Below are 16,180 nucleotides of genomic sequence, written 5' to 3'. Positions count from 1 at the left end.
TAGCATATTCAAAAGCAGAGACGTTACTTTGCCAACAAAGGTCCGTCTAGTCAAGGCTATGGTTTTTCCTGTGGTCATGTGTGGATGTGAGAGTTGGACTGTGAAGAAAGCTGAGCACTGAAGAATTGATGCTTTTGAACTGTGGTGTTGGAGAAGACTCTTGAGAGTCCCTTGGACTGCAAGGAGATCCAACCAGTCCATTCTGAAGGAGATCAGCCCTGGGATTTCTTTGGAAGGAATGATGCTAAAGCTGAAACTCCAGTACTTTGGCCACCTCATGAGAAGAGTTGACTCATTGGAAAAGACTCTGATGCTGGGAGGGATTGGGGGCAGGAGGAGAAGGGGACGACAGAGGATGAGACGGCTGGATGAGATGGCATCACTGACTCGATGGACATGAGTCTGAGTGAACTCCGGGATTTGGTGATGGACAGGGAGGCCTGGCGAGCTGCGATTTATGGGGTCACCAAGAGTCGGACACGACTGGGCGACTGAACTGAGCTAAGACTAGATTAGTCATCCCCTTTAAAAGTCAGAATATATTGATCTGTGTATTTTTTTTATCCGACTGAAATAGGCAGTAGCTGAATTCATCTTAATTTAATCAAAGAAGAGATAGAAAGTAACCAAAGGATTTCTTACCTTGGGCTCCAGGCTGTAAGGCTGAGTGGGCAAAGGTGAGCCCAGTTAGCATAAGGAGGACATTATGCTAAGTGAAATAAGCTAGACACAGAAGGAAAAGTAATATATGGTCCCACTTACATGTGGAATCTGAAAGAGTCGAATACACAGAAGCAGAGAACAGAATTGTGGTTCCTAATGTCAGGAAGGTGGGGGAGACAGGGAGATGTTGGTCAAGGATTGCAGGGGTATAGAATGCACAAGTCTAGAGACCTAATATACAGCATTTTGAATACTGGAAATTTGCTAAAAGGATAGATTTCAGATTCTCTCACCACACACTGAAAAATGCTAGCTGTGTAAATGAGAACATGTTAATTGGCTTGATTACAGTTATCATTTCACTGTGTATATGTATATTAAATCATCATGTTATACAACTTAAATATATAGTTTTTATTAAAAAAAAAAAAAGGCTGAGTGGGTGAATGTCATTTCCTGACATATCCCTGGTCTCTGAAAGTCTGCCGCCAAGCCAGATGTGTGGTTCTATGTAGTAATCAGGAGCCCTCACCCATCACGATTCAGTTATGAGCGCCTGTCCTGGAAATACAACCTGATGACTAATAGTTCTTATCCGAGAACACAACACCTTCCATATTAAAGAGCAACCTACAGACACTGATGATTTACAACTCATAACAATGAGTAAAAATCTACACTCAACCAGGGCAACAAGCATCTCCAAATACTTCCAAATATCTTGCACAGGAGTACCCACTACGTGCTTCTCTCTTTAAACTTCATACATTAAGGTATAACCTTTTTATAAAAATTTTCAATTCACTTCATATCTACACTGAAATATTGTCAGCCCTTGATTTAAATGTCAATGTCGCTCAGCCCTGTGACCTATAGGCAATTCTAAGTTTATATGAATAACCCCCAAATTTTGGATTTCACAAAGAAGACAGTGTACAGCCACAAAAACCTGTAAAGTCATAATTTCACAGTAAAAGACTTTTTAATGGAAAATACTTAACTTGAAGACATCACTACACTGCCTCTTTTTTCTCTTTATCCCTCAGACCCAGAAAAATTGTAGTTACAGGACCCATCTCAGTCTGCTGGCTCTGGCCAGAGGCTTCCTTCCCTCTGCTTGTTGGTTGGAATGGGGCTGGGCTGCATCTGAGGCTCAAGCACGGCTCTGTTGGTACCTCTAGTCCAGCATGTCTTGTTGTCCACTCAGGACAACTGAGAATACGATTGCTGGGGTCTGGGAACGCCTGCAGCATGATCTGAGTTTAGTAGGGCTTTCCTGATGGGCTACTTCTAATCATCATCCAAGACACTTCGCTAGTGTTCATCTCAACTGAAGAACTGGGATAGGGTTCAAACGGAGCATTGAGAAGTGGGGTAGAATAAGCATTAGAAAAACAGTGAAAAGAGATTTGGCTTCTAAACTATAGAAACACGTCTCAGAATAGAGAATTGCATTTGATAAATGGAATTTCAGATAGACTGAGTTCATGTGTCATCGCCGTATGTCTTTCCCATGTTTTCTTCCCTTCATGTACTTCCGAGTTTGTTTACATTATTTTATTTCATTATACTCTGTCATATGGCAAACATATTTCTAGCTGGCTTCGTCCTTTTCTCTATATGCTTTTCCCAGTGGTGTAAAAATGTCACACAAACATGAACACACCACACATGTACGTCAACTTGTGGTATCAAACCTTTACAATCCTGTACCCGTACTTTGTCATTGCAGAGAACTTTAACTATAGGGTGTTTATTTTCTATCTTGATTTTATGAGAAATCAAAATGTAAACATTTGCCTAGATAAAAACTGAAATTTCAGAATCATAAAATGGTAACCTGTATTTTGCTTTAAATATTTTGAGTTTAAAGGTGAGCTGGATAAAATCCACTTTGTGGATTTTAAAGTCAGTGATAGCAAGTTAGAAAATGATTAATCAACTGTATACTATAATGTACCATTAATATTATTAGTACTGAAAATATCCTATAATACTTACATACATGAAGTGTAAGTGAACAGTATTAAGACTGACATATCACCTGGATTATAGCTGACTTTCATCAGATTTGGAGGCACCTCTAGGATGAATAATAATTAAAATATATACCTAATCGCTGTCTGTCGGTAGAGCTAATTGCTGTCATTGCAAAGACTAAATTGTTTAAGAATTAAGAAAAAGAGAGGAAAGAGAAAGTCATTCTTCAATGAAGCTATCTCCCAGTATCACTTCAAGCCAATTTTTAGTACCTATAGAAGTCATGATTTTTGAATTTATTAGGGGTTGTGATGAATGATAAAACAAATGATCCATTTACATATCTTGACACTGCTTTGGAGAATACTTATTTCTTACAAGCAAGTGTCACATTGTATATAAAAGCTGGCTAATTGTGTGCTAATCTTCTGCATTATCTAGAACTCTCTGATGTGGTATTCTATCAATAGTAATATTAATTTTATTTATTTCAAACATATGAAATATCTTCTAAGACCCTATTTCTTTTATAATTTCTTATCCCTTACATTGTATAATTTTGCATTCAGCTACTAATTAAGATTAGGAGTGCAAATTATAGAATACATATCTACTTTAAACCATCAAGCTTTTGTAATACATGCAAATAGTAATATTTTATCCATTTTAAGTATAAAAAGAAAGAAAACATTTAAGAACATTACTAGATGTTGTGTTTGTTTTCATGGTTTTTTTTTTTCCACACAGTTCAGTAGTTTCATTGATCTACTGTTTCTTACAAAAATCTGCCATGCTTTCTGAACTTCACTTTCTAGTCTCATACAGCAACCCTTCCTTTATGTTATTCCTGCTCTCCCTGGTCCCAGAACAGTAGGGTTGCCTTGACAAATCTATTCAAAAGCCATTCCTCGGCCTTTATTGGTGGGGACTGGGGCCTTTGAAATTCTCTCCTCACTGCAACACAGCTGACATCTTCTTCCAGACAGAATGAATTAAGGAAATACAATAAGACACTTGATCTACCAGTCAAGGATCTTTCCGCAGTGAGGGCGGGTTCCATGGTGCACAACCAGGACGGCAAGCATCTAAACATACGCAATACATGCTTGCTTAGAGAACAGCCATCAGCGATTTTTCTGACATGATTGATAGGATGATTTCTTTTAAAATAAAATCCGCCTGGAAATTCATTGTGTGTATGTGTGTGTTGGAAATTTTTTTTAAGCCATGTAAGGTTAATCACATTTTTTAAGCCATACTTCAAATGTTGTTGTGTGCGTGTGTGCTTAGTCATATCCGACTCTTTGCGACCCCATGGATTATAAACCGCCAGACTCCTCTTTTCGTGGAAGTTTCCAGACAAAGATACTGGAGTGGATTGCCATTTCCTTCTCTAGGAATCTTCCCGACCCAGGGATTGAATCTATGTATCCTGCATTGGCAGGCAGAATCTTTACCACTGTACCACCTGGGAAGCCCCCAGACTTCAAATATGCACTTAAAATGTATAGAAGGAATATAGATTATTTCTATATCATTTAAGTTGTAAACCATCATCTTAGAGGTTTGTCTTTAATATTGAAGGTTTTGTGTCCTCGACACAGAGCTACAGTTCACCAGATTGTGTTTCTTTTGATCTGTTTGATACAGCCTTCACTGAACCAAGTTGAAGTAAAAATGAAAAGATTTTATATTTATATGGGCCATTTTGAGGATTAGTTGCAAAATGTATTTCTTCTAGTATTACAGAGACAAAGAATATAGTTTTAAAATAATGCTATTTTTTACATGTTCAAATTAATATTTATTTTCATTTAAAAACTAAAACTAGATACCCTTTTCAATTTCCTTTAATTAAAATATTAGACTTCTTTTATAAGTATATTCCATCATGGTTCACAGAAGGTTACATGTCTTCTTAATATCAGGACAGATAATTTGCTAAATTGTAGAAGATAAACTTTTTCCCACAGTCATCTTACTCATGAGTAATTACTGACTGTTTACATAAGAGGACTTCTTATAGTATATAGAGGTAGAGTATAATTATAATGGCTGATTGTATTGGATAGATTAATCTCTACAGCCTAACAAGTTGGTCTTGCCTTAAATTGTGTTTCAACAGAACATTGTCTCTATTTCATTGCAGAACTGTTGTAATTGGGTCTCTAGCTCAGAACCATTAGACACATCAGTGGAGTCCATGCTGCCTGACTGTCCCCGAGTCTCAGCAGGTATGTCTTTGATGAGAGATGTATAGAATGCTTTTAAGGTGAAAAAATATGCTAATGAAATGTGGTATTCTATTTTGTGAATTAAGCATGTTGTTCTGGCTTGAATCTGAATGAATGATTGGTAACATATGGCATGGGGTGGACCCACTACCAAAAATGCTTTAAGTGGTTGAAGATGCTTGCCAACAAACTCAGTGGAGAAGGGCAGATACAAACAACTTGAGAGTAATATAGACAGTTGCTGTTGAAGTTTAGGGAGACGGTTGTACAGTTAAAACTTATTAAAACAAGGACTGGAGAGCCATACAGGATCTCAAGAGTATTTGTCTCTGATTAATTACCAACTCAGTGATCCAGTAGGAAGTCAAGACCGTGAGTTCAGAGAAGAGAGATTGCTATGGCCTAGAGTCTACAGACATTTTTCATGTAAAAGCTTTTGGTTGGACCAAAAAAAGCCTTTGGTTGGGTGTTAGATGGGACTTGGATTATAGGAAGATGTGCAGGCTGATACTCTGGACAAAAGAAAACACCAATGAAGGAGGAAGGGCTGGATGAATCAGAAGATGTCCATTTCATGGGGAACTATGAACAGGCAAGACCAGCCTGTCCACTGAAAGAATAGAGGTGGGCCGAGCACCTGAGGAAGCAAGTGGGCTCCAGACAGTTTAATGTTGGTGTTGACTTCCAGCCTGAAAGATTTGTACTTTAGTCCCTCATCTCTAGGTCAGAAGAAAGAGGGACATTTTTCATTGCTTTCTGGTTTGGGCTTTCACAGTTTTCACGATAAACACAGAGTGAGCAGTAGTGTCTGATTATGATACAGAACAGAAACAGGTTTCCTGGTCATAGGTGCCAGAGAATGAGCAGAAGTTTTGAACATGTTGTTCAGTAGCTAAGTCATGTCCGACTCTTTGCAACCCCATGAACTGCAGCAAACCAGGCTTCCCTGTCCTTCACTGTCTCCCAGAGTTAGCTCCAAGTGATGTCCATTGAGTCAATGATGCTGTCTAACCATCTAATCCTCTGCCGCCCTCTTCTCTTGAACATGAACTGCTCCATTTAACAACCATAAGAGATAGCTAATCGCAAAGTACTTACAGTTGCATACATGTTTATGTATTTGAAGGAAATTTGGAGAACAGTTCAGCTACTAGGGAAAGAACTCTTATGATAACTAAATTTTACCATCATTAATACCTAAACTTGAACTGAGTTTCACTATTATTGTAACTAAACTTTCCAGGTCTATCATTCAGGGTTCAGTCAGAGAAACAGACTAGTAGGAGATATATATGCTACAGGGTGTGTGTGTGTGTGTGCATGTGTGTGTGTGCACGTGTGCATTAATTACAATATATTCTCTTTATTGTCAGTGGTTATGTTTTGTGAAGTCTCTGAGAACACTGAATCAGTGAATCATTACTCCTCAAGAAAATGCAGGCTTAGGTTTGGAAGCTTCTGGTCACATTTTCATCAACCGGTCAATGTATATAACTTTGTTTTATGAGTGTTTCTGTTTGAAGATGCCTTATTTAATGTATAGTTGACTCACTAACATTGAACTCACAGTCCACGGCACTAACTCGTGCCCGAATAGGACTTACTTTCTCCATAAGATACATCACTGTCTTAGCACTAAATAGTCTGCAAAAAGGATAATTGTTTACAGCACAAAACTGGATCAAGAATTCAGAGTATGACCTTGTTTGACCTTAGTTAGGGATGTACCTGTTAAGCAACTCAAATTTTTTTTTACCACGTTCCACATGTGCACGTCCACAAATAACAAAACACCATGAGTATTGATTACAAATAAATTTTAATAAGTAAGTGAATTCAGAAATACGGAATCCACAAATAATGAGGATAGACTGTAGATAGTAAAGGATGTGTTACAGAGGTTTGACCTAGGACTGGATCAGATCTGATTGAGCAGCATCTGGAAGAATGTCAACTTTACTTGTGATGCTAGAGCTGTCTACAGAGCAGGCAGTTGTTAAGGGAAGGTGTTACATAAAGGGGTGAAGAGCAAGAATGAGCTGGAACCCATAACCATGAGCTGGAGCCCACGAGGATGAACTTCAATCTGTGCCAGTTCTTGGGGCTTCTGTCCTTGGTGGTGTGGGTTCCTGAAGAAGCTGGTGCCCTTTGTCATGATGCTAACCGCTGCCTTGTGCCACCAAGTGGGCCAGCAGATAAACAGTGTGTGTGAGCTTGAAATGGCTGCTGCTTCATTTTAATCCCCCGAATTTCCAACAGAAGTCTCCCTTTTGAACCAGCCTAAACAGAGACGTGCAGTTTGAAAAGGAATTCTGGGAATCATAGTTCAACCAAGCCAAAGTGCCTCACTGCAGAACCTCCACAGTTCACCCCTTGTCTACTTGGCACTCACATACATCTCCTTAAACCACTCTCCAAACGAAGACATTAAAGTAGTCTTGCTTCCACCTAACATGGTACAACTGTCCTATGTACAACTGAATACACACTAAAAGGGAGGATACAATGCCCCTTTTTTGTCCTTGAATGACGTTCATTCTTCTCATCTTCGGTATCCTATAATTTAATAATGAGAGATAAAGCTAATTACTATGGACACGTCTTACATGAGATGTGAATAAGAGAGAAGAAAACGAAAAATATTTCCTATATATATTCATATCAAAATAAGGAGAAAATGCTCATAACCATTACATTCTTCATTTTTTGCAACTGGTCGTGTAGCAGGTGTGTATAACTACTTCATTCCATATACTCTTTGCTTTTAGCAAGCACCTCAACTGGTCATGATTCCTTGCCTGATGGGATGCCCCATATCTTCATTCCTGAAGGGTGTGAGCCATTAGCAGTTCTGCAGGAGTTACATTACTGTATTTTTCTGTTGACATTAATCACAGACAGTATTCAATATTAACAGGTGTCCTAGAGGATTTCCCTCATCACAGACATACTCCTATTTACTGCTGTTGTATAGCAGCAACTCAGTTTTTCCTTAGTAATCAGGATTAGTCACCCTAGCCAGTCTAGTAGCATTCTCCATTGCTTGTTCATCCAGTGGTATAAGATAGCAGTTTCACTTTCAGTTCAGTGGAGTCATTGTTGTGATACCTTATGGAAGCGTTCCTCCCTATGCAACCTTTAGACCAACAGAGCCTACAGTCATGGGAATGGGAAGCAGTAGCTTTGCTAGTAGACACCAAGGGTAATGAGGGGAGAAGAGAAGCCAGCCCCAGTTCTACTCCTTATTCCTAGATACGATATCAGAAACATCACAGGGCCTGTAACTGAGTGTTCAAAGTGTCATCCCACCATTCTCTCCAGCCCGCTGCTTAAGGATAATGGGGAACGTGGTAAGACCCGTGACTGTTGGCAAACTTAGGCCCTTTCTCATCCTCTTGTCTGCTCCCCCTGATGGAAGCCAGCTGCCACGTTGTGAGCACTCACGCAGAGGCCCACATGGCATAGAATCCGTGTCTCTGGCCGAGAGCCAGCATGGATCTAAAGTCTGCCAACAGCCACGTGAATGACCCTGGAAGAGGATCCGAGCCTTGAGATGACACCAGCCTCAGCCAGCACTCTCACTGCGGCCTTGTGAGAAACCCAGAGCCAGTCATCCACCTAAGGCACCCTCAGATCCAGCACACACTGGGACTGATAAATGTGTTTTCATCATAAGCTGTGAATTTGGGGGGTACTTTGTTCCACAACAGTAGGTAGCACAACAGGCTTAACTTCAGCTCTCCTGGTCGTTTAAGCCTAAGTGGAAAGAAAACGCAACTTTTTTTGAGCCTCAAGCTTTGCTTCTCTGATACATTAGGGTTTAAGAGTAACTCTTTCAAAAAAGGCACTCTAAAGCTCTGTAAAGACAATTCATTCCAACCCCTGCTCCTCCACAACCTCATTAGACGGTGCTGTACAGTTTACCAGAGATAGATTTCCTCTTTATCACGCTCATTTGATCTTATACTAAGTCGTCAGCTCTTGTCTGAGCTTATACTTAAGCTTATACTATTCAGCTCTTCTCTGATCAAATTTTTCTTAGAACAGAGCTTGCTGCTTTCCGTAACCTTCTATTTCTTGTGGGTTTTTATTCCAACAAATGTGACTTAAGTCAGAAGGCGATTTCACATGCATTCCGCAGCATTTACAGTTATTGCCCACTTTTTGAAAGCTTCCTTTATGCCTCTTCACTTTTACAAAAGACCTGTGTTAGTACCTGTTTTCAGTAAAAGAAAGAAAGCTAAAGAGGATTTTTGCTTTCGGGAAGAAAGGCGAAAGCAAAAAATAGCTACAGCATTTGTTTTCAGGGAGCCATCACAGAGGCAAGTATCCTGAGCCTCAAGAGTGGGACCACCAAGGTCCTCCCCTGGGAACTACACTCCAGACCCCAGCATCATGTTGCCATAGTTGTGAACCGTGCCTGTGAGCATCTGTGCCTTATCTCAAATTATTTTGAGGCACCCATTAGCAAAATGTGCCCTAAAGTAGTCGCATCTTCACTTTATATCATTTGGACTTATGAAAGTTTTCATGAGAGTTTCCCTACTTTCAGATAGTTGGAAGCACCTGTATCCATTTATTCCTCAAATTCACTGAGCACTTATGTTCCAGATACTGCTGTGAAAGCTGGGGACATGGCAGTGTCTCCAGCTATGCAGATAGTATGATGAGTATCTCCCCCCACCCCAACCCCAAAAAGGGTTTTTTAAAAAAACTGTCTCCAGGCCCGCTGCTGCTTTTGAACCTGGCATCAACACTGCACGGGTGCCCGGTCGCTCAGTCATGTCTGACACTTTGTGACCTCATGGACTGCAGTCCACCAGGCTCCTCTGTCCATGGGATTCTCCAGACAAGAATACTAGAGGGGGTTGCCATTTCTTCCTCCAGGGATCTTCGCTACCCAGGGACTGAACCCACATCTCCTGCATTGGCAGGCGGATTCCTTACCACTGAGCCGTCGGGGAAGTTCAGTTCAGTGGCTCAGTCGTGTCCGACTCTTTGCGACCCCATGGACCACAGCACACCAGGCCTCCCCGTCCATCACCAACTCCCGGAGTTTACCCAAACTCATGTCCATTGAGTTGGTGATGCCATCCAACCATCTCATCCTCTTTAGTACTCCTCTCCTCCTGCCCTCAATCTTTCCCAGCATCAGGGTCTTTTCAAATGAGTCCGTTCTTTGCATCAGGTGGCCAAAGTATTGGAGTTTCAGCTTCAATATCAGTCCTTCCAATGTATACTCAGGACTGATCTCCATTAGGATGGACTGGTTGGATCTCCTTGCAGTCCAAGGGACTCTCAAGAGTCTTCTCCTACACCACAGTTCAAAAGCATCAATTCTTCGGCACTCAGCTTTCTTCACAGTCTGACTCTCACATCCATACGTGACCACTGGAAAAACCATAGCCTTGACTAGCCAGACCTTTGTTGGCAAAGTAAGGTCTCTGCTTTTTAATATGCTGTCTAAGTTGGTCATAACTTTCCTTCCAAGGAGTAAGCGTCTTTTAATTTCATGGCTGCAGTCACCGTCTGCAGTGATTTTGGAGCCCCCCAAAATAAAGTCTGACACTGTTTCCACTGTTACCCCATCTGGGAAGACTAGGCATCAATATTAGGTTGCATCAAATGAGAGAAGAGTTAGGGCCATACACCCAGCATTTTCTGTACCTGCTTAGAAAAATTGAATGGGTTTCTGTCAAGATCAGCAATTTTAATCAAAGAATCCTTAAAACATGTTTAACATTTTTATGACATGATCAACATTATTATGACATGATAAAGTGGAATTTTAAAGAAGATTAATTTAGTAAGTGAATAAAAGATAGGAGCAAGAAGCCAGCAGCAATAGGCTTGGCAGGATGTGACAGTAAAGCCAGTGTACATGGTTGCCGGCGTGAACTGAAGTGGTGGCAGTGGGAATAGAGGGGATAAGAGAGCGATGATTCGGGAAGAATCTGCACTCCTTGGTGATAAACAGGTTGAATATGGGAGCTGTGGGGAGGGGGAAGACAATTATAAGCTCCAATGAAAAGTAACTGGGATAATGAAAATGTCATTACCAGAAGTATTAGGGAGCTTGAGGGAGAAATCAGTTACGGGCAAGAAATGATGAAATTGTCTTCAGTCAGTTCAGTTCAGTCGCTCAGTCGTGTCCGACTCTTTGCGACCCCATGAATCGCAGCACGCCAGGCCTCCCTGTCCATCACCAGCTCCCGGAGTTCACTCAGACTCATGTCCATCAAGTCAGTGATGCCATCCAGCCATCTCATCCTCTGTTGTCCCCTTCTCCTCCCGCCCCCAATCCTTCCCAGCATCAGAGTCTTTCCCAATGAGTCAACTCTTCGCATGAGGTGGCCAAAGTATTGGAGTTTCAGCTTCAGCATCAGTCCTTCCAATGAACATCCAGGACTGATCTCCTTTAGAATGGACTGGTTGGATCTCCTTGCAGTCCAAGGGACTCTCAAGACTCTTCTCCAACACCACAGTTCAAAGGCATCAATTCTTTGGTGCTCAACTTTCTTCACAATCCAACTCTCACATCCATACATGACCACTAGAAAAACCATAGCCTTGATTAGACGGACCTTTCTTTGTTGGCCAAGTAATGTCTCTGCTTTTGAATATGCTATCTAGGTTGGTCATAACTTTCCTTCCAAGGGATAAGCATCTTTTACTTTCATGGCTGCAGTCACCATCTGCAGTGATTTTGGAGCCCCCCCAAAATAAAGTCTGACACTGTTTCCACTGTTTTCCCATCTATTTCCCCTGAAGTGATGGGACCAGATGCCATGATCTTCGTTTTCTGAATGTTGAGCATTAGGCCAACTTTTTCACTCTCTTTCACTTATGACCTACTTAATTGAGGTAATGATAGTGGAGGTGATGACGGGAAATTCAAGTAGAAATAGCAAATGTTGTTTAAGCACCTTTGAAACACTTGAAATTCTCTGATTAATAATCCTGTTACTGTACTTTAAAATGGTAAGATTATTTGAATTTTCAATGTGTACTGACCACAAGTTAATGATGGATGTCCAGAATTCAGTGAAGCCTTTTTTTCCCCCCAGATTTCTAACTTATGAAGTTTTATAGCAATATGCTTTTCATCTTTTGGCTAGAAGTTTCATGGTCAAAACAATGAAATTACCTGTAAAAATACATACTCTTCTAATATTATATTTTTTCCTTTATTACTAAATATGTTTCTCTTTACCCAAAAAGTAGATTTAATGCTCATAATAGCTCCATTTTATGAATGTTGTTTACCTATGCATATATATTTTAAAAACAGGTACAGTAAAATTTTTTAATTGTACTTAAAATATCACTGATAATTATTTTCAGTACAGTCATATTATTTTCATTTTCCTTTGGAAAGCAAATGTGCTTGACAAGTCTGCACTTAAGAATTGGTAGTAGTATATCCTATACTTAAAATGAAGTCTAACTTTTCAGTTATTATAACATATAGTGAATGGTGGATGTTTGAGGAATCTTGAATACGTGCCAAGTGGCTGGTTCCCTCACTTTTTTATATTAATAGTATTTCTTACTAGTAAAAGTGAGCCCACTGGAAACATTGTTATTCAAAGAAACAAATAGTTTATAGGATATATTTTATTGTATAGCCCACATTTTGGTTGTTTACGTTTGTTATAAAATGACAGCAGCAAATATCTGCCTTAATTATCATGTGTAAATATTATGAAATGTTGCAATGGCAATTTTTTAATATCTGCAAGGATAGTTTAAGTTCTTCAAGAGGAAGGTTCTGTGAAAATGTAATATAGCTATATATTTTCATTAGTCACTTTAGAATTCAAGGTTGTCATTTATTTAAAAACAGTTGATTATTTTATTCCTGTAGGAATGGAAAAAGCATTTGCAGGAATATTTTCCCTTCCATTCTCCTGTCTCCATTCTTATTTTTGAACAAAAACTTAGTTATTCATGTTTTTCTGTGTTCTCTGTGATATTGATAAGGGTCACGAAACCATGGTCACAGAAAGATAGAAAATATAATGAAGCAATCAAAAGGAAGACTCATAGTGAAAAAGACGAATATTCAGGAGAAGACAGAAATCAGGAAAGAAAGCGAAAAGAAGCTAGGGTAGCAGGAAAAGGTGAAATTAGAAATGATCTTATATGGTGTGTTGCTTGCCAAAAATAACTAATATAATTTTTGACTGTGCATGAGGAGACATTCCTCCAGGTGAAAGGAAAGCAAAGCAGAAATATTTGAAAGCAGACAAGGTTTCAGAGCACAATATCTCCTGACTTCTTACATGTCTAGATACAGCTTGCTTCAGCTGGCCCAAGACTGACAGGCCACTCTTTGCCAGGCGGTTCTAACTGGACCTCAGCGTAAGAAAATCCTGCTGCCCAAGCCTGCATACTTTGAGCTCTCTGAGTGTGCTCCCCTCCTGCCTCTGTGGGTACCTGCTTTCTGTCCCCACGCATTCATTCATCAAGACTTCACCACGGACCAAGCATTGCTCCAGGTGCCAGGGACACAGCAGTGAATTACAGTAGATAACAGTCCTGACAGGGAGCTTATATTCTAGTAGGGAAGACAAGCAGTAATAAAAGGATGAACAAAGAGAGTGTATATATTAGAGGGCTTCCCAGGGGGCGCAATGGTAGAATCTGCCTGCCGGTGCAGGAGACACAGGTTCCATCCCTGGGTCGGGAAGATCCCCTGGAGATGGGAATGACAACCCACTCCAGTATTTTTGCGTGGAGAATTCCACGGACAGAGGAGCCTGCCAGACTGCAGTCCATGGGGTCACGAAGCGTTGGACACAGCTGAGTGACTGAGCACACACATGTATGTTAGATGGTGGTCATTGGCAGGAGGAATAGAAAGCAAGACGAAAAGACCTGCGGTGTTTGTGCATGGAGGGGAAGATCTGAATTGTTAGGAAGGCGGCCAGGGATGGCCTCTTTGAGAAGACGACACTTCTAGGACGTTCCTTCCAGTCCTGACCTTCTACCATTCCTCACTGATACACAGTGCATGTTTTCCTGTCTATTTAATAACCTTAGAAGTCCTTTTCCTAGACTTTGGGATATCTACTTAGCTAATGAAATCATTGAAATCATTGCTCATGTACCCTCACGCAGTCTCTTGTTCTGAGTTCTTGAAAACCTGACCTGCTTCTCAGGTCCCTTTACCAGTCCTCTAAGGTTTATGGTAACCAAAAAGCACAGTTATCAGAAAGTTATTAAAGTCATTCAGCTCTTCCTTAAGCAGTGCATACAGAAAGGTGTAACATCTGTATGGCATTCTGGGGGTTGACAGACAGTGGTCACCCTCCTGACTGACCTCACCCCTGAAGGGTGAAAGGATCAGTATCTCCATGTACCTGTGAGCCTCTTGGGCCAGGCACACAGAATGGAATGCTTTTACCACCTGCCATTAAGGAAATTCCTGAACCCAGATTTGTTAAAACTGTACGGTCTAGATAGATGTCTGATTCTTGTCCATATGTTCCCTCCGCAAACTTGTATCCATCTCATTTGTTCTCACCCTTGTCATGGCTTGAGATAGCCTTTATTTATTATTTCAGCTTACTTAGAACAGTAGATATAAGCGTAGGTACCTCAAAATTTAGAAAGGTAACAGTATAAATGGTGAAAAAGGAAGAAGTAAAGGGTGAGGGGGAGAGAACCACAGTGGATGTCTTAAGAAATTAGAATTAAACTTGAAGACTTACGGTATTTAGATGATCTGTCTTAGTCTAGATGTGGAAGTAGTTAGTAGTAGTAGTTTGTCGCTCAGTCATGTCCGACTCTTTGCGACCCCGTGGGCTGTAGCCCACCACGCTCCTCCCTCCATGGGATTCTCCAGGCAAGAGTACTGGAATGGGGTGCCATTGCCTTCTCCAGGGGATCTTCCCAACCCAGGGATCGAACCCAGGTCTCCCACATTGCAGGCAGACGCTTTAACCTCTGAGCCACCAGGGAAGCCTGGATGTAGAAGGGGACCATTAAATAACATGTTACCTGTCAAACCCCACTTCCCTACTGGAACAGGACGTGGAAAATTAGCGATTTCTAGGTGAATTTGAATAATAGAAAACCTGCTAATGAAACCCCAATTTTTCTTTGCTTAGATGATCCAGACTATTTACACTGACTAAAATTACTGAATATTTGCTAACTATTCACTTCACTTTATTGCTGAAAATACGTGTTGACGAAATGACACTAAGGAGTTCTGTCTTTTCTTTGTTAGTGACTAATCACTTCCTTCTAAAGATAGCAATGAAAAGTCAACCATAATTGCTTCTAGAATGTGCTATCATTCCAAATGTGTAGATGCACTGAGTTGTCTAATATGTTTTTAGACATAGCTCAAATTAAGTATTTTTTTGAAAAATCTATACTTTGTCTTGTAAACTGCCTTTAAAATTCAAGGCATACATATGATACTGTTCCACTTTGGGCTACTTTTACTGCTCAAGAATTCTAGCACTCTGCTTCCTTCCACTCAAAGGATATACATTCTAATTCTTTAAGTGATGTTTTCATTAACTAAATAGCACTTTTCAGGCAGTTTTTGTTCTTTACTGTGGAATTTGCCTTATAGCTGTTATTCATCGGTTGCTTTCCTTATTCATTGTTCTATCCTACCTTATAATTATTAGTTAATATTAGGGATGAGTGTTCTAAAAGTTGACCCTAGAAATTCTTGTGTTTTCAGTGAATCATTCATTGTAATTAGCTGAAATCTGGAGCTTTTGGAAAATAACTGATCAGTGAATCATTTAAAATAATCTAAATAAATGTATAAATACATATATGCACACTTAATCAGGTCCAGAATTATCTGGTTATTTTGGCTTTTTCACTTTTCAAATAATCACAGTGAATATAAGTAGTCTCACTCCAGAAATCTCACTTAAAAAAAAAAAATTAAAAATAGCCACCATGTTTTTTTTACAGCTTTCTGAACCAATTTGTGAAAAATCCATCAAAGGATCTGGCAGTAAAGGTGACAACTCTCCTTTTACTGAGCTAACTGTTCCCTTAAAAGATAAAATGATTTTAAGTAATTATTTTGGAATGCTTGTGGATAAATAGCCAAATAATATGAATTTATATCTGTACTTGAAAATTGTGTAAGCTGTGAGCTAATCTGTGGGAGAGAGTATGTTTACAGTCCCCGCAACAGTGCCTCATGGGTCTCAGTGCTGTGTCCCCTAGTTGTTGGAAAAGTAAGCTGGGCCCAGTGACGCCTAAGACGGAGATCTTCGTCCTCTGACCGTGTGCTAGGCGCTGACGTCCCCTGCGTGGCTGTC

The 16,180-nt window shown here is 40.2% G+C and overlaps 1 protein-coding gene across 1 annotated transcript in view; it reads left to right on the top strand.

The window, feature by feature from the left end:
- ARB2A (ARB2 cotranscriptional regulator A) overlaps positions 1 to 16,180 on the top strand; it is a 404,738-nt gene that overhangs the window by 270,467 nt on the left and 118,091 nt on the right. The window contains exon 10 of the mRNA XM_068980929.1: positions 4,793 to 4,877. Within this exon, the coding sequence (XP_068837030.1) occupies positions 4,793 to 4,877 (85 nt within the window). The remainder of the gene's footprint in view (positions 1 to 4,792; positions 4,878 to 16,180) is intronic.

This window comes from Capricornis sumatraensis, chromosome 9 (assembly GCF_032405125.1).
Source record: "Capricornis sumatraensis isolate serow.1 chromosome 9, serow.2, whole genome shotgun sequence".
In the NCBI taxonomy this organism is placed as follows: Eukaryota; Metazoa; Chordata; class Mammalia; order Artiodactyla; family Bovidae; genus Capricornis; species Capricornis sumatraensis.
Note: the sequence above shows the minus strand (reverse complement) of the source record. Positions and strands in the feature narration are given on the sequence as shown.